Source organism: Pteronotus mesoamericanus, unplaced genomic scaffold, assembly GCF_021234165.1.
Source record: "Pteronotus mesoamericanus isolate MK-2021 breed Mesoamerican mustached bat unplaced genomic scaffold, CSHL_Meso_final scaffold_1186, whole genome shotgun sequence".
Classification (NCBI taxonomy): domain Eukaryota; kingdom Metazoa; phylum Chordata; class Mammalia; order Chiroptera; family Mormoopidae; genus Pteronotus; species Pteronotus mesoamericanus.
The window spans coordinates 13,858,921-13,877,715 of record NW_026555302.1 but is presented as its reverse complement, the minus strand read 5'-3'; the positions used below and the strand labels follow the sequence as shown (position 1 = coordinate 13,877,715).

Sequence of the window (18,795 nt, the reverse complement as noted above, 5' to 3'; positions counted from 1 at the left end):
CAGAGACGCCCGGTCAGCTTCTCTGCAAACCCGGGACATGTCGGCTTTCAAGGCGTGTCCTTTCTCCTCCTCACCTTTACCCCGCCCCCGCCCCCTCCCGCCGTCCCGCTGTGGCAGGGCTGGGCGCGCCTGCTCTGCTGCTCCCTTAGGTGAAGGAGGGGTGTAGGCGGAAGGGCGTCCGGTCCGGAGCAGCCCCCTCCTGCTCTCCTGGCCCTCGCCCTGTCCCCCCGCGTCCCACAGTGGGGTCCGGGACCGGCCAATGGGAGAGGGTCAGCACTCACTAGACTTTGTGGACCTGAGAGCAGAAATCAAATATGTCCACAGCACTTTCCAGGGCGTGAGTGATCTCGTCGGGCGCCTTTTCCCCGGGGAACCCGAACACACAGAGGAAGGAGCAGCCCTGCGAGGGGACAGAGGCAGCACACGGTGGGCGGACGCGGCCCCCCTCTGGCTCAGGCTTCGTCTGGCTTTCTCTCAGCCCGGGTTCCTTTTTGGCAAACTTCGTAACTCCTAGTGTGGCGTCTACGGTAAGGCGCGAGCCCGAGGAGGGCTGCGTTTGCCCCAGGGAGAGTGGGCTGCGCGGCGCTGTTTGCGCAGACTCTCCTGCTTGGGCCCCGGTGCAGAGGTCGCGAGCTGAGCGTAAGCCTAAGAAACAGCCCAGGGCAGCGGGAAGGGCACGGGCTCCGGCCAGAAACCCTGTGCTCCCAGGCCACTGCCCAAGGGCGGCAACGGGCGCAAGTCAGTTTATCGGCCTGAAAATTGGAACACAGACCTGGGGAGGCCGCTCTGACTACTAAGACGATGAATGTTCTATGTTTAAAACAGCCATTATAATGTTCTATGCAATTCATGCCTATAATTAACACACACTTCGTGAACCACTTTATGGCACACATACACTTACTATAGTACATAGTGTAGACTGTATGTGATATATTTTTATATGGCATATATACTTTACAGTGTGTATAGAAAGTAGAAACAATGTTACAGATGTGAGCAGGCCAGGTCCTGATTCCAGGTCTGTGTAGGGACCAGAGGGGACCATCTGGGGGCACCGGTGGGTCCGCCTTGCCTGGAAATTTCGCCTCGTGGCTGCATGAGGTGAGCACCGGCCCCCACTGGCCGCGACACCGGCAGCTCCCCGACCCAGCGGTGCCGGCGGGCGGGCGGGCGTCGCCGCAAGGGTTTGCCCACGCTTTCCTCAGCTTGCAGCAGTCACCTGAGCAAGCACTACCCCGTTCCAACAACACCCCTGTGACTGTTCACCAACCAACGGAGGCCCGGAGACGCTCAGTGCCTTACGAGGGTCACGTGGCCAGCAGTAGTTGGAGCCACGTGTGCCGGACACGACAGGCTCTTCTCTCAGAGCCTTATGCTCCTCCTGTCTTGCGAGACCAGTGGGTGAGCCCGGGAGAAAGTGCTTGACCCCAGCAGGCTGGAGCCACCGCCACCCCTGAAGCCACGCTCCCCTTCCTCGCATGGACTGGCTCCTTCTGCCCGGCTGTGTGGCTCTGTGTGCCAGGCGCCAGTGCACCCCCTGCCCCCCAGCTGCCCAGTCCTAGCTTTTGGCCTCCCGCAAAGGCTCGGTAAGTGCCTATCAAATTCGTGAATTCACGTGGCGCCCTCGCTAAACGCTCTGGTCCCAAGATACAAAGAGGACCTGGGATGGAGCACCCAGTCACCACCAATTCTGTGATAATTTGATTATTGCTGCTTGTTTTCTCGGAGCTGATGAGAAGTGCGCCTCCCCCCCGCCACCCCCACCCTTGCGCAGGTCCGCGCAGCCCGGCCAGGACTGCCAGGGGCCTGGGAGTGTGCGCCCAGGTGGGATTGTGACAGAGCACCCGCCCGGAGCCTCCGGGAGACGCAGCGTGTGCCGCCAGGCTTGGGGGCGGCGCTGCGGGAGAGCTGGGCACGCCCCGCCTGGGCAGGCACTGCCCAGGGTGGGAACCGCCACCCGCCATTTACAGCTGAGGGCCGTGCGCAAAACCCAATCTCGTCCTGCCCCCGTTTCCTCCTCTCTGCGTCCACGTCCTCATCGCTACAGTGGGGATAAAAATGAGAGCGCCTGCCTCTCAGAGTGGGCCCGAGGGCGCAAGGAGCTGCGAGCAACGCCTGGACCACAGGGCCTCACCCACCGCCGGCGCGGCTCTCATCGGGCCTCGAGGACTGGCGTCCGGAGGTTGAAGGTGTGTGCTCCCTGCCTGCCGCCAGTGTCCCTGAGCGCGAACGCAAACCCGAAACTATCGACACGTCCCCCCGACCTTGGCTCCCCCTTACCTTGTCAAACATGAACACCTTATTGATTTGGCCTCGGAAGACCCTCACGACAGAATTGATGTGCACGGAGGCCTCCTGGATGGCCTGGCTGAGGACCTCGACTTTGTTTTGGTCTTTAAATATCAGGTTCACAAACACAATGGTCACTGGGCGGAGCTCAGACAAGTAACCCTGCAGCTGTTTGTCGTCAATCTGCCCAGGAGAGAGGGGCCTTCCTCAGCACCTGATCTCGGGGCGGACCCTTCCTCGCACCGTCACCCCGCCCCCACGCGAGAAAGGATCTCTGGGCGGGGAGTGGCCCGCTGAGATTTTCCGAGGAGGTGGAAGCCACCAGGCCGCGCGTGTGAGGCCCAGCAGGACAGAGCCAGGCCACAGTCCCGCAGGTGGAAATGCACTCACTGGCAAAGCCTCTTGCCGGGGGAACGCACACGCTTGCTCATTTTGGGGAAGCAGCCGCCCTCCCCTCCGCGCCGCAGCCCCTTCGTGCCCCTGGGAGCCCTCCCAGAAGAGAGAGAACCACCATGCCTTCAGGCTGTTCTGCAGCGTAGGGATAAGACTAACTCTGTAACTCAGCCTTATGTATTTGCACAGCCTGGTGCCTTCGGGAATGTTTTCCTATTCTGCCCTGCTGTACCCTCCAGTGAACTAAAATCAGCGCTTTGTTTCCTGATTAGGTAGCTCGGGCAAATACCCCGGGCTCCCCGGGGTCCCCCGGGCAGACGGGCCGACCAGAACCCCGACCTGCCGGCTCCGAGCCCCGCGCTCCACCTGCCGCAGTGGCCGCCCTTGTTCAGCCGCCCCGCACGCCCTCCGAGGACGGCGCGCCCGAGGCAGCCCGCCTGCCTTCCTTCCCGAATCGTGTTAAATTCCGTGCCTGGCCCATCACCGGAGGAAAACCACCGCATTTTTCCCTTCCCCAAGTGGCACAAAGTTCTCGGGTTGTCCCCAGACGATGGGAGCACACCATCCCGCTGAAGAGGGGACAATGTGGGCACCGTGCAGCCCGGCCCCCTGCCCAGCTGGGGCGGCTCTGCTCCCGTCCGATCTCACCGTTTTCCTAAAAACCCACGTAATTATTTCTCACTAACCAACACGGTGGGTTTTCAAACAAATTTATTACATAATTCATATTGAACACGTGAATAATATTAACTGTCAAGTATTTTTAATCTATCAAACAAAATACTTAAGCAGTGAGAGGTTATTCTGTCGGACCCGGTGTCCTGGGCTATGGTTTGGAAAACGCAACCACGTTCTTTCTCTAAGGCTCCCTGTGCCGTGGGGGGAGGGCGGCCTTTGCGTCCTCTCAGCCCCCTGGGGAGAGGGTGAAGAGAGGAAAGGGAGCCACCACCGCCACGCTAGCCAGATTCCGGAACCGGGACGGAGGCAACCTGAGGAATAGGCTCTATTTCACCTTATTAGCCGGAGGGTTTGAACTTGACAGGTGCACCCCAGTGCCCGGTGACGTACACAAACCCCCCAGAGGGCCCTCTGGAGGCCTTGGGAGGGGCGTGCACGGCCCGGACCCTGGCCCTGGGAGAGCTTGGTCTCGGGCCAGAGCGGAGGCCAAGAACGCAAGACACTCCCGCCGGGGCGCGCTCGCCTTTCACTCGGAGAACTCCCGACGGGGCCCTCCCTTCCCAATGCTCCGGGTGTTACCCGGCAGAGTCCCCTCGCCTTAAGACCCTCCACTACAGCTTCATCATCTGAGTGCAGCAGCCGCTGCAGAAGTGTCAGGGGTCAGCAGTCTTGGGGGCGGGAGGTGAGGGAGGGGCAGCTTTCTTGAGCTTCAAAAATGTTGAAGAGCTGAACAATTGCAGGCCCTAGGGGTAGTGTTTTTACACTGAGCGGAAGGCAGAGGTGCGCTCTGCCACCTCTTCCACCCTCGCTGGGAGGACAGCCGCGCACTGGCCATGCTTGTCCCACAGGGACCTCCCCTCACACGGCTGCACTTTGACGGGGTCGAGGGTTTAAACAGGCTCGTGTTAGGAGGCTGTGTAGGCCGTGCAAAAAAAAATATGTGTGTGTGTGTGTGTGTGTGTGTGCATTGTTCAGCTAGAACAGGGTTCGAATCCAAGCTATAGCTCTTGCATCGCAGCCTCAGGCAAGCCCCTGGAATCCTCCTGGGTCTGCATTTCCTCCTACGTAAAACAAAGCAACGGACGTCCACCGAGTCCACCCAGGATCGAGAGGAGAGATTCAAGAAGCAGCAGGGGGCGTGGCGCTGGGTGAGAGCTGAGCAGAAGGGTTAGAATTCCCGTGGATTCCTACTACTGAGAGAGCCTCGATCCAAGCGAATAAACGGGGACCCTGTGGGGGCTGGAGGTCGTTCTGGGAGTTTTAATGATCGGTACCGTTCACTTTCAAAGCTGATCTAATGCAAGTGACTTGGAGGAATGGTGTGCCGCCGTCTGCCCACTGGATCTCTCCCTGCTCGGTGACACGGAGACCGAGTGGCCACAGGTTCATCCACACGGGGGACGGCTCGCCTTTGCCCAGTCGCCGAAGGCAGCCCAGCGCTACTTGACGTCTGTTGTCACAGTGTAATTAGGGCTGATGCCCCGCTAACTCTGAAAAGTACCCTGGTGTGAACAATGAATTTCACAGCCCCCTACAGGCGGAGAACGTCAGCCCACCTCTTATTTCAGTGTAACAGATTACTAGCTACAGGTTTTCTTGACCTTTCCAGCTGTCCGAGGTCCCCAATACCCCAAAAGCCAGGACGTTGAGTGAAGAAAATACCTGCTTCAATATGCTTTCCATCAAATACTTCTGCAGAGACGCCTCCAGCACAGGGTCAGCCTGGAGCATGCACGCGAGCCGCAGGAGGTCTGAAAGGCGCGGGGGGGGGGGGGGGCAGGCTCAGGCGGGGCTCCCAGTGCGGAGAGGGGCTCCCAGCCCCCACTCCCTTGGGCAGTGTCATCGCCGGTCGGCCAGGGGACTCGGGGACACCTAGTGGCTAACTAGGGCCAAGGGAAATCCAGTGAAAAGTTCTTAGAGTTGAGGGTTTCCCAGGACTCAACTGCGTGCCGCTCTAAGCCTTGTTCTAATCATCGTCACTCGCTGGAGCTCAGGGAGGTTTTTACCCCCAGGCTGGACCTAGATCGGTTGCCACGCGCGATGGGAATGGACAGAAGAGGGGATCACGAGAATGGACGATGGTGACAGAGTGCAGGAGGTCACGGGGCTGAGAGAACAGCAGGAGGAGAATTCGGGAGACTGGCTTCTCATGCCGGGTGTGACGGCACCCCCTGCGTGAGCCTAGACAAGCCGCCCCCACCGGCTGCCGGGGGGGCAAAGCGAGACTTGGGTGGCGCTCGGTCCCCAGGGAGGCTCTGCTTGACCCACACGTCCACCCAGGCAGCCAGCCCCCGATTCCAAACCCCTCTGGGCCTTCTCGCCCCAAACAAGGTTTCATATGTGGTCCCAGCCAATTGGGTGGGTACTGTATGTCACTTCCTGTTCTGTATTCTCTACCCTATTCATGCTTCTTGGCTTCTGCCCCATTGCAGGTCTCGGAAAGGAAACTGTCCACGTTACGTTCAATAAGCTGTCCGCTTTCTTACAGAAAGTTTGTTTGTGTCACCGAAATTGTCTTCTTTCACCATCTTTTTTAAACAACGTGTTAATAATGGCGGCATGCCTGTTTGCCACCCAGTGCGGACAGCCCATGGGCAGTTTTTGTGTGAGTCCACAATTCGGGACAGAAATCTAAGGCCAGCCGCCTAGGACGAGGCCTGAGGAGAGGCCGCCCGGATCGGTCACTGGTGGCTCTGGCATAATAAACAGTCTCAGTCGATGGCGGGGCTGCGGGGGGCAGGAGGGGCAGTGTGAGCCAGGTGCCAGGGCCCCGAGGCGGAAGACCAGGCGAGCGCACGGCCCTGCGGCACCTGCGTCACGTGCGTCAGCATCCCCTGGGTGAGGACCGACAGGAGAGGCCAGGGAGCAGAGGAGGCCTGGGCCCCGGGTTCGTCTCGTGAGAGGTCTGGGGTGGAGAGCAGGGCGAGGTGGGGCTCTCATCCGTGGGGGGTACTCACTTTTGTGGTCACCAGAAGGATAATAGTCCATGAAAGTCATACACTTCATGAAAAATTCGTCGAAGTTAAAAGTAGGGGGTGGCTTTAGGAAATTAACCTAAATGTAAAGAAAAGGGAAGGTTTTGGCTACTCGGAGGGTTGTCGGGCCCTTTGAAGGTCATTTCTCAGCAGGAAGGGCGGAGAGCATGCTTTCGAACGTCCAGGACGTGATGGACAGACAGGCACTTCAACAATGCAGCTCTTTCATTTGCACGTGATTACGTAAACCCCTCCCCAGTTAGTCGTTCTAAGACTGCAATCCTACGCGCACACACAGAAGGCCGTTCCAGGGGCTAATGGGGTTAACCTGCATGCCTTTCCACTCTTGGAACATCCTCTCTCTCTCTCTCTCTCTCTCTCTCTTTGCCTTTTGTAACATTTTAATTCACATAAAACCTGGTTAAACTGTACACCACTTCTGTCTCGTAAGTGTAAAGGGGCAAAGGGGCAGATGCCCAAAAAAGTATTGGAAACATCGTTGGTCATCAGAGTCATGCCAAGACCATGGACCCCATGACAGGACACACAGAGAACGGCGTGACCTCATTTATGCGGTATTCCTGCCCCCACATGGACAGCCTTAGGCCAATGATGAGAAAACGCCAGGCAACATCGAATGGAGGGACCTTCCACAAAGTCACCGGTGGGCTCGCCTCAGAGGTGTCCAGGTCGTCAAAGGCACGGGGACACCGAGGTGCTGCTGCTGCCGACCGCCGGGGACCAGGCGAGAACGGCAGTGAGCTGCAGCGCCAGCGCGTGGCTAGAGCCCGGAACGCTCCGCGGAGGGCGCCGTGGGAAGGCCGGCGAAGCTCACGCCAGGCTCCCCTTAGCGAGCAGCCTTGCACCCGCGCTCACGCTCTGGGTCGGGCTCCCGCGCGCGGGTCAGGAAGGACGGGGCCGCTGGGGATGCTGGGCAAAGGACATATGGAAACGCTCTATTGTTTCTGAACTTTTCCTGCGAGTCTAAAATGAATGAATCGTTACTGCCGCCCTGACAGGCAAGGAGTGGCTGCAGAGGGGGGCCGGGGGGACGGCCGGTGCGAGGGTGGCAGGGTGGGTGGCTGTCCCGGCTGCCGCTGGGGCACAGCGGGGCGCCTCTCACCCTCCCATGTCTTTCCACGCGCTCCCTCCCCTGTGCGCGCTCGCCGAGCCCGGCTTCCCAGGCCAGCTGCGCTTCCAGTCCGTCTTCCAGGGAACTCATGGGGCTCCCACCAGGAAGGGCCCCCCGAAGAGTCTCGCCTCCCCCACTGGCCAGTGACCCCTCTCCCTGAGCTGCCGACAAGAGGGTCGAGTGGTGCAGGTGAGGGCCAATGGCAGCCCTCAAAATGGGGACCCTCTGCTCCTAGGGACCGGCCAGGGGACACTTCCCCTTCCTGAAGCCGGGCCCGACCCCCCTCCCCAGAAGGCTCCCCGTCCCCACGTCCCTAGTTACCACGAGAGGCCCGGTCACATCCCCTTGCACGTAGCAGCCTTGGCCCCCGCAGAGGAGGTGTCTTTGGACCAAAGCCCTGGAAGTCTACCCCAGCCTGACACCCCGACGCCCGAGTCCGCAGTCCCGGGCCTCCACGGAACCCGCCTCCCGGGGGGCTGCTCTGCGCAGGGCCCCTGGCCCGGGCGAGCAGAACTTCCTGCAGGGGACAGCACCCCACCCACCTTAACGGCTCTCTGATCCGGGATCCTCTCGATTTCAATCATGTTCCGGTCACAGAGCTGCCAGCAGTTCGGCGACAGAATGACGTCGTTCATTTGTGCCATGTTCTGCGCGAGGCGCACGTCATCCACCGCCTGGCCGGTCACCAGGAAGAAGCTGCGCGTCTCGTCTCCGAAGACCAGCATGGTGATGTGGCCGGCGGCCAGTCCTGGCGGGAAAGCGGACGACGGGTTGGCGAAGGTGCTGGGTGGCTCCCCGGCGGCACGGGTCCTCGGGGACATCAAATCTTGGTGTGGCTGCGCCACCTGAGAGCGAAGCCCAGCTTCTACAATTTCAGGTCGCAGCCAGAGGAAGCCTTTGTGGGGCCCAGGCCTGCCCAGTCTCTCCCTGTCCCAAAGCCACGGTGCCAGCTGCTTGTCCTCCTCTCTCGGGGACACCCGCCCCCTTCAATGGCCCCATCGGCCTCCCCTCTTTCTCCAGAGCTCACCTATCTTGACCCGGATGTCCAGGCCCTCCGACTCCTGTGTTCCAAACAGCCCGTGGATCTCCAGGCTGCATTTGACCACAACCGTGATGATGTTTTTCAGTTGCTTCCGCTCCACCTTCCACAGCGCCAGCAGCGCGTCACCTGGGAGAGACAGATGCACCGGAGGCTCATGGCCTGCCCCAGGGAGCCGTCGGCTGAGCACGGCGGCCGGACACGAGCCTGCCGGAGCCCCGGCCCCGGCCGCCGCTGCCTCTGAGATGCCCCCCAGGTCAGGGTGCCTGCCCCTCGGCCGCCCGTTCCCACCCCTCCCGGCTCAGGAAGCCCCCATACCTGCAAATTTTAAGATGTCTCCTCCAAAAATCAACACCTCTGAGGAAAAATAAAAGAAGTGGCAAAAGAAAATAAGTTACATCAAACTCTGATTAATTAAAGCTAACAAAAAGAATTTGTCCGTCCTCCACGGAATAGAAATTAGGTCAAGAGGACAGCAGTTCTGAGGGGAGACGTATCCCAAAGCCGTCCTCCCAGACGAGCCACTCAGAGCCGTCTGGGGGTTTCCTCCGTGAGCGCATTGGCCCAGACGGGGGGTGGGGGGGCAGGCTCCGCTTCTGTGAATGGGAAGAAAAAACAGGAAAGGAGGAGGCGGGGTTTCTGATGAGGTCTGGGGACACCCTTTCTGCTCCTGTGATGCTGGAAGGCTCTTCACTGATCAGGATAAGTATTAGGAACCGGGGCTTGAGAGCCGTGGAGGGAGTGGACGCGAGCCTGGGTCCCTGAGAGCCGAGAGCCGAGAGCCGGGAACCCGGGACCCCGCAGCTACGGGCGGGTCCAGCTTTGTTCGCCAACGACTCGCGTCTCTTTATTTAGGGTTTCTGACATAAATGGATGTTTTTTCTCTTATTTATGCTGCCTCATAAACCTGGTGCTGAGTGGGATAGAAGAAGAATGAGGTACAGTGTCCGCTTTTCAAGAGCATTGCATTCCGTCTGGTGGCTGATAGGAAGATTTTACTAGGGAGCTTAGAGTTTACCGTGAGAGAGTTAACCCCTGTTCTTCAGGAATAGTTTATACGAATAATGCTAGCAAGACGGCGGGCAGGGGTGGAAAAGGAGACCCTATTTTCCAGTTAGCTCCGCATGCCTCGGAATCCATCATTAGGAGACAGATTTCCGATGAGCTACCCACAAACCCCTCGCTTATTCGGACAGCATTGTCCTCGTGACTGCTTGTGGGTCACCCCGACGCCGGCCTCTTGGGGTTATCGGACACAGCTAAAGGCGTGACCACCTCAGCGGTTTCTATAGTAGCCTCCAGCTCACCCTTTAGCGGCTGCAACACAGCCTTGCCCTCAAATACTTTGCGTTAGTGAGGTGACATTCCTTGGCGTGCACTGCAGTATTTTGCGGAAGGCTGGGCTCACACACATTTCCGGGGGGAAGTGAAGAGGGCTAAGCGAAGGCGCGCTGTCGGGTCACCGCCAGCACCCGTGGGAAGATGGGCCGGGCCGGCGTCTGAGCCCGGGCACGGGGACACTCACTCTCCACCATGGCACTGATGTAGTGGTTGAGGATCTCCACCAGCTGCTCGGCCCCGCGGTCCATGTACATGGCTGTGCTGAACTTCTCAGTCATGGCGGTGAAACCTGTGAGAGACGTGCAGGTCGTTGCCGTGGCCGCAGGGAGGGCGCCCGGGCGGGCAGGGGGCAGGGCCGCTTCTTAAAGGTTGGCGCGGCCGGTCCAGGGCCGGCCATGCAGCCTCCGCCATCCCTGCTTATGACCCGACAGGTCAGGGACAAGCGCCAGGTACCTCCTCCCTCCAAACTTCTCCAATTGCACAGGAATCGCCGCACGTCCTCCAAGGGGTCTAGAACTTCCCTCCCTCGGCCATGAAAACACACACGAAGCTCAAACGCTTCGGAAGCCGCGGCCAGTTGACTGGTACGACGGAAACAATAGGCGGAGGCACCATGTCCTGCGGTCACTTTTGCCTGGGAGTGTGTGAAGCCTGGGGGTTGACTCGGTGGAGTCCGGGCAGGGACAGGGGAGCCTGAAGTTCCAGGTGTGGGCCTTGGGCGTCGTTAAGTAAAGGCTGCGTGACCGGACCTGCCAGGTAGGGGGCGGTGCTCTCCCTGGAGGAGTATCTGCTGCGAGCCGCACAAAAAGCTCGAAGACGGCACCCCCGCTCCGCCATCCAGCTCTGCCCATCGTTCGCCCACACACAGCACCCCTCTCGTGCTTGCCTGAGATATCGACAAACATCAGGACTCCGTCAAAGTAGTCCACAGACGGCCGCTGCGGGGAGAAGTCCCCGTAGACGATGAGGTCCGGCAGGTGGGCCGCGATCCTGATGATGGTCCGGTCCTGCAGCTCTTCTTGCTGACGCTTCATGCTCAAGGCAACGTGCAGGGCTCCAGGGGCGCGGGGACGGGTCCCGGACGGACCTTCCGGAGAGAAGAGCGAGAACGGAGGAAATCTGATTGGAACTCGTTCCCTCACGTGCCTACTTCTTTTCCTCTGTTGGTTTCGTTCTGACTGGCGCAGGGCTGGGCTGAGCGACAGGGCGGCAAGGGTGCCTGCGTTTGGGAGTCGCACGCCAGAAGGGCCGGCTTTCTGCAGGAGAACTGGGCGCCGGCCCTGCACAGCTGATGGGCAACCGGCGCCCCGACAAGGGAGCTGGGGGAGAAGAGGTGGAGCATGAAGCGGTGTCTTAGAGTTAAGAAAAACATTTTTTTTTTTTAATCAGGGAAAACATCAGTATAGTAAACAGGCAAATGTTAAAATGTATAGTGATCTCTAAAAATGAGTATTAAATATTAGATATTAGATAACCTTTAAAGGGAAAAGCCCTGGTGAGCTTAAATGCGAAGAAGTGAGCAAAAGATAGAAAGAAAAGCCTATAGCTAGGGTTTTGTTTTGTTTTGTTTTAAAGTACCAGTAAGCCACAGCATATACGAGGATCGGTCAGTAGATAATGAGCACCCCAAATAGTGTCAGAGAGTGAATTTGGTAAGTGCTACGTGAATTTGTAGGAAAGGTGTGAGAAAACGGAACGCCCAGAAAGAGCTGAGCCTTAGGAAAATGCTGAAGTTAAAAGAAACTAGAGGGACTTTTTGGCTTTGATAAAAGCAAGGTGATTAATAGAAGAGGAATAAGGACAAAGCTTAGAACTATGGTGTACGACACAATCCCTCTTGTGCTGCTGCCTTCTCGCCTGTGGAGAACTGAAAACTGTAACAAGTATTGCTGAGAATGAGTTGGAGTCCGAGATAAGAAAGCGGTCCTGCAGCGCCCAGTCATTTAGAACAAATTCCGGCCGCCAGCCCCAGACAACTTATACCTGCAAGCACCGGGAGCACGGACAGACATCCTGCCATCTCCAAAGATAGTGGAGAACAAAAGCTGGGCTGAAAATCTGGGGACGTGCCAAATTTGGAAAGACGAGGCTGTCTGCGCATCCCAGGAAACACAGACCGGTAAACACGGTGCCTCCGTCCGTACAGGTCAGGGCTGGCTTCACCAAGTAATGCCAAAACCTCAGGGACTTGCGATGACAAAGGCGTGTTCGTCTTTTGCTCCTGTTACTGCCCGCACTGTAGGTTGCCTGAGGCTTGGCTTTGCCGCTGCTTTCACTTCAGGACCCAGGCGGGGACATTTCGGCTGCTCAGAGAGTGCGGGGAAGAGACTCCATGGGGCAGACTCATGCCTAACGTGTCCTCCCAGAAGTGACGTATTTCACTGCCACTCACGTGACATTGGCCCAGGCAAGTCCGGCAGATACGTTTCATTTCAAGTGGGTGGGGAAGCGCGGTCCCACTGTGCGTGCGGTGGGAGAGAGGCTGGGATGTCTGTGAGCCGCCTCAGCTGTGAGCGCACCTGGCAACAGGTGCGCGCTTAGCTCAGCCAGAAGTGAGTAAAAGGTGTCAAAACAGTTTTGCAGCCAAGAGCAATCTAGCCTAATTTCTTTTCTTGAAGAGTTAGTACACTTTTAAATCCAAAGAATGCTATTTAACTTGACTTGAACAGGGCGTTTGGCTAAATTTCTCACACCCTTCTGGGTAAGAGGCAGATGGTAAGAGTGATGAAAATCCAGTTAGCTGGTTACCAATCAGACTTGCAGGGTGCTGGTGTTTCTCTCCTCCTGTCCACTCAGAGGGAAGCCTCCCTGGGCATGCCCGGGGGCTCAGGTAAAGACAGAGCTGGAGGCAGAGCTGATGCATCCAGTGGCACACTCAGGATCTCGAAATAGCCTAATTACGCTGAAATAACCAGATTTCAGAATAAACGCGAAGTGTTGTATTTAGAATTTTGACAAAATCAAATGCATGAACATGTGGGATGAAAAACTAGATTTACTGCAAATGCATTGCTATCTTTAAAAAAACCCACATTGACACATAATGCGTGCAGAAAATGGGCAATTCAAAGTGTGCAGCTCAATGAGTCTTTTTCAAGTGAACAGGACCGTGTAACCCTTCTCATTTCGAGAAAGAGAACGCTCCCAGTACTGCAGAGTTCCCTTCTTGCCTCCCCCCAGTCTTCCTTCGCTGTCCCCACGGGTAACCTCCCCCACGGTTTCTAAGATTACAGGCTACCTCAGTCAGCGTTGAAACTGTATGTAAATGGGATTATGCTCTATAGATTCTTCTGGGGTTTTTTCTCAAGCGTTTGTGACACTCACCTATACTGTTGTGCCTATATCGATGCCTGTCCATTTTCAGTGCTGTATAGTATTCCCCCACCTGACTATACATGAGGTATTTGTCCATTCTGCTACTGACCTACGGATTGTCTCTGGTCGCAGGCTATCAGGATTAATGCTGCTCAGGATATTCTTGTGCATGTGTTTTGGTGAACATATGTAAACATTTTGCTTGGGCCTACACCTGAGCGGAATTGCTGGGACCTAGGATATACATATATTGAACTTTTGTAGATCCTGCCAATTTTCCCAAGAGGTTGTACCAACTCACACCCCACCTGCAAAATACAAGAATTCAGAGCTTTATATCCCAGCTAGCACTCGCTAATGTCAGTCTTTTTAAATTTTAGCCGTCTCGTAGGTGAGCGGTGGTCCCTGGGGCTTTGTTTCCCTGGTGGTACTAAGGAAATTAAGCACCTTTCGTAGTTTATCGGACACTTTGATGCAATGCAGTCCTACGGTCCCTAAGCTGTGTTCAAATCTGATCCAGGGCCCTGGGTTTAGCTCTGCCCGTTTTATGTGAAGTCCAGTGACTATGGCACACGAGGAATGATAGGAGAGGTCGGAAATATAGTAGGAGATGATGACATTTGGGCAAAAAGACTAGTCGTCTTCAAATATTTACACTGAACTGTGAAAGTTGGGAGACATAGGTCCCCGTGCAAAGTCTAAGGCGGGTGCCTACTATCGACAAAAGAGCTGCCCTGCCGGCTCCCTGCTGTCGGGACACGTCTGGCTAAGCAGGAGTAAGGCTCACGCCGGGGCGAAGAAGGACAGGGAGGGGGGTGTGTATTGTCCTCAGTGGAGGGAGCTCATTGATCAAGAATATGTGACCTTGAAGCGCGCGGCTTCCACAGGCTGGGCGCTCGGGAGAGGCTGTCACCGAGGGCTGAGGGGCCGCAGCCCAAGACGAGCAGGACCGAGTGGGGCGGAGCTCTGTCTAGTCTCCCCTCTCCTGCCCCTGCTCCTATCCCGGGGAGTTCTCTTTGGCTACCACCTGCGAGACTGCCGGGGCTAGCAAATAAAAACATAGGCCATCTAGATAAATTTGCATTTTAAATGAATAATAATTCAGTATAAACACATCCTCCCAAACACGGCGTTTTGTCTAACCTCCCGACGAGCGGCTCCCCTGCATCCGGGCAGTTGTGCACGCTCCTCACATGCACACTGTGAATGTTGGCGGTAGCGCTCGTACCTTGTGGGGAGCGGGTTCGCATTTTCTCCGGAAGGATCAACTGCGATCGATGGCCATCCAAGCACTGGGAGGCGAACTTACACAGCGTGAGGGTGAACGTCAGAACTGGGCAGTCTCGGAGCACTGGGTCTCCCTGTGAGAGGCTGCATGTCCACCTGCCAGGCTGCAGAGGTGATGTGGCCTGAAGAGGAACTAAATGCTTGCTAAGGCCCCACGGGTTTCAATAAGGTGATCTGAGAACACGGACAGCTTTTTCTAAGTTTATGGTTACAAGGCAAGAAAAAGGGGATGCGTTGGGAGAGGACAATGACCTATGTGGATGGGAAGGGAACTAGAATAACAAAACTATTTGTTACGGGTTGCAGAGGCAAAGGCATCTAAAGTGAGTCCCTGAGAGCTTTCCTCAAGAGCACCCACAGGGAGATAGTAGAAATGTCCTGTTTAAAAGACAGTCTTCCGCAACGTCAGAGGATGACGAGCGGCGTGGCCCGTTCCACGTTGTCGTTCTCACTTAGGAAGACCTTTCTGTGCGACGCGTTTCGGGAAGCGGGCCTGACCTGGAGAAAGGGCTATCTCCCCATCCCACAGCTGCGGCAACCGGGACTCAGCATCCGCGCTGCAGGCCGCATGGCTGGGAAGCCCAGGTCTGCGGGACTGGGAAGCCTGCGCGCTTTCTGCTGGGCCACGCTACCTCCCGTGTGCATGCCCCTCGACACTTTGGGCATGTTAATGACCTAGAGAAAGTACGTATTTAACTTTAGAGCACTTTCAGTGCCTGTGGGTGGTACCCTGCTCCACCGTTTGGCCCACTCGGTCACAGCCAGGGGCTGTGCACACGCACTGAGCGGCTCGGAGAAGGCAGGGCGGCGCCTTGCTAGGGACGAGGGCGCCTGAGGGAGGCGGGTGAGGCCCCAGACGTGCGCCAGCGGTTTCCGGGGTGCAGGGGGAGTGCAGCTCCGACCTTCGTAGAGAGTGCCCCAAATGAAAACAAAACAGAAGGTCAGTTATATCCACTTCTGGAAACTTCTAACAGATTTCAGTTTTCATTCAATTTTTCATCAACGTGTAGAGTGAGGTTTTATGAGAGTCCAAGGAAGGAGGTACGTACTCTGAACTGAACAGGTTTGTAATGTCACCCGCCAGGAAGCCCTGCCGGGCCACGCCAACCCAAGGCCACTGTCCCCTGAGCTCCCGGGGCACGGAGGGTCTATAAGCCACTGGGCCTTCGTTTCTGTTGACGTGTCTCTAATGGCCTGTGCATGTCTGTGCGTCCCCTGCTGTGCTGCAGGCTTCTCTGTGTTACGGGTCAGGTTCTACACCTGCCTCCTGCACAGCACCTTCCCGGTGCCCCCTTCCCAGGGCTGGCATTTGGCCCTGGTGGCGGAGGAGGAGGACGGGGCGAAGTCACAGGAGGGAGGCGAGGACGTCAGCACATCCATGATCAGCAGCACAGGCAGCACGTGCGCCTCGGGTCCCGGCCTCACCGCAGAGGCTGCCTCAGACATCGGACACGGGCGCGGATGGCGCCCCTCTCCACTGAGGCGCCCCCTTTCCTCTGAGCTCCAAGGCCTGCCGCCGCCTTCCCAGGACGTCGCCCCCCAGCCAGCCTACCTCCTGCAGAGACACCCACGTCCAGAAGCCTCCTCCTCCTCCGCCAAGGCTGGGGGAGGCCGGGCGGATCAGGCCCCAGACCTGTCAGGAGCGCAGACAGGTGGGAGAGGCCTGGGTGACATTATTCTGAAGACAGCAGGAGCACCATGTCTGTCCATAGATGAGCCATAAAATGACAGTTTTGTCTAAAAGCCGTTTTGCTGGCCACACCCTCATTAGAATCTCATTGTTCCATGTGCAGACTTTGCTTCTGATTGGCTGGCACCGCCCCGCCCCGCCCCGCCCCCCGACCCCAGAGACCGGGTACTGTCCCTGGACTGGCCATCTCAGGTCTCCCCGGCCGACGTGTGGGGTAAGGGTCAGTGAACTCGGGCAGCCGTTGGTAGGCGACCACTATAAAGACAGTGTCGCCTGCGAGAGCACATACCATGTTTTGGTCAATGATGATTACAGCTTTTACCAGGCCTCTGAATTTTACTATCTTCAGGGATTTTTCTGAGATAAATTTTTGACTTGTCCTTGTTGACCGGTCAAGCGCATACCGCTAACCCAATTCACCCCTAGGAGAACTGGGCAACCCCATGTGGTGCTGGGTTTGGGTTTCTTAACCCAATGTGACACTGGCGAAATGTGTTAGGAGGGTGACACATTTTCTAACAGCTGAAACCATGTTTTAATTTTCTAGCTGTTCACATGTATATCGCAACTATTACTGACACACGTAAAAGTGGAATTTAGAAAAGTTGAACGGAAAAGGCAAGCAAGCATTCTCAAGTAAAGGCCAACACGGTACTTAAATTCACTGTTTCAAAATGTTGTAAAAAAAAACAGTTGTGTTTAAGGGACGGGGAAAAAGGGCTCATTGAATTATGTTCCTGGAGTGAATTTCTGATATTGCAGAAACCAGTCCTAATATCACTGGACCGTATCGCATGTGATTAAGCTGACGCCCTGGGGAGAAAGCCAGTCTCGTCAGCACCAGCGCCTTCTACTTCGGTGCCATTGCGTTAGCAGGAGCCAGTAGGACTGGCTTTGCTTTGGAGACGAGCCCGGGCTTTGAGGCCAATCCTGTTAAGATTCAACCTTTCATCAGTATTTTACCAAAGGAAAAAAGACCAGGGGTTTACTATGGAGAAACAACAGCACCGATCCTCTTTGGACCTCTGTTCTGAGACAAGCGCCAGCCCCGGGGAGGCGGAGGCGGCGGGGGGAGGGGCTGACCTTGCACAGAGCACCCTGCCCGCCCGTCCCAGCAGCAGCGGGCTGGCTGTCTGCTGCGACTAAGGAAGCTTCGAGTTCTGACAGTTACCACCCCAGAGGGTGTGGAGTAGGTTAACACAGCATACATATTTTTTGTAGCTCTATCAACACTTCCTCTGTGTTAGAAAGTACTTTTCGGGTCTACCTTCGATTAGTAAGTGTACTGTCTTCCGAAGCTTTCTCCACGTCTTCGACTCCCACCGCGGACTGGGCACCATGTTACATTGTCGTCTGGAGGCACCTTCACCACAAACCGAAACGGTGTGCGCCATTACCCACCCCCCCGCCCCCGCCCCATCCCCCCCCAACACTGGAGCTTGGAGATGGAGGTCAAGGTCTCACCGTTAACACATGGCCAACCCGAGTTGAAAGCCAGGCCTGTCAGGCGTGGCGCCGAGAAATCACACCTAGCGAAGTCACCGGGAAGGGCTCGTTAGATTTTCGTATGGAATCCAGCTCAGCTGGGCTGATCATTGGGAAAGGTGCTTTCATGGGGTGCAGTCTCTGCCTTGGTAGTAAGGACTTCGAGGATATAAATTCTGCTTCCTGTGCTTTAAAAAAATTGTGAAACTGATCACCGAACTAAGTGTCTCGAGGAGTAGTGAGAGTTCTTGACTGGACACGTATCAGGGTGATTTAATTTTTAAGATTCAGTAATAGGATGGATGGGGGTTTCTGGGCGGAAAAGCAGCCCGAGATGATTTGTCAGTGGAGTTGCTGAGGACCAGGCAGAAGGTCTGCGACTGCATCTAAGCGCCACAATGGGTGTGGCTGGCCAGTGTGGTCAGGGAAGCTATATATGAGCAGGGTTGTTTTTTTAAGATTTTATTTATTTTTAGAGAGAGGGGAAGAAAAACATCGATTTGGCCCACAACCCAGGCATGTGCCCTAACACGGAATTGAACCGGTGACCTTTCCCTTTTAGGGATGACGCCCCATCCACTGAGCCACACCAGCCAGGGCAGAGCAGGTTTTAAGTTAAAAAAAAAAAAAAAGGAAGCATCAATTTAAAACATACATTTTAATAATTTCTTTGCACCCTGCTCTGTTTTGTAATTGATGTTTTTCCTACATGCGTAACCCTAGGCAACAGAAACATGAGCACACACGTGACCAACGCACGTGGCGGTGGGGCTTGTAAGAGGAGGGCAGTGGGACGGGACCCCTCGGGACCTCTCCACTCCGCCAACGTCGAATTCCTCCTCAGAGGTGGGCTGCGGTGAAGGGGTATCGAAAACAGGCCAAGGCGTTCAATTGCTGATTGCTAAATTTTGATCGTTAATTACTTGGAAAGTTCTTTTGTTTCTTGCTTCTTTATGTTTAGAAATAACTTGCTCTGCTGATTCCTCTGCCTGCAGTTCTAAACAGGACCAGCTGCTCCGCAACATCTAGGAAAAGCTCCACAGGCCGTCCTGGAGCTCAGTCCCACTGTTAATCATTTCTAGCGCGAAGTGACCTACGTCCCGCCTTTCCTCCCAGCGGGGACAAAGGGGCCCACCCTGTACAGGAAGCCGGCTGGCACCCCAAGCCC

At 56.3% G+C, this 18,795-nt stretch overlaps 1 protein-coding gene across 1 annotated transcript in view; it reads right to left on the bottom strand.

Moving 5' to 3' along the window:
* The window catches only part of ADCY10 (adenylate cyclase 10), a 39,689-nt gene extending 28,805 nt beyond the window's left edge, over window positions 1-10,884 (bottom strand). The window contains exons 1-9 of the mRNA XM_054587565.1: window positions 10,737-10,884; window positions 10,035-10,139; window positions 8,828-8,866; window positions 8,498-8,638; window positions 8,013-8,218; window positions 6,321-6,417; window positions 5,026-5,114; window positions 2,284-2,475; window positions 282-400 (exon numbers count right to left, since the gene is read on the bottom strand). Coding sequence (XP_054443540.1) covers window positions 282-400; window positions 2,284-2,475; window positions 5,026-5,114; window positions 6,321-6,417; window positions 8,013-8,218; window positions 8,498-8,638; window positions 8,828-8,866; window positions 10,035-10,139; window positions 10,737-10,884 — 1,136 coding nt within the window. The remainder of the gene's footprint in view (window positions 1-281; window positions 401-2,283; window positions 2,476-5,025; window positions 5,115-6,320; window positions 6,418-8,012; window positions 8,219-8,497; window positions 8,639-8,827; window positions 8,867-10,034; window positions 10,140-10,736) is intronic.
* Window positions 10,885-18,795: the final 7,911 nt, after the last annotated feature.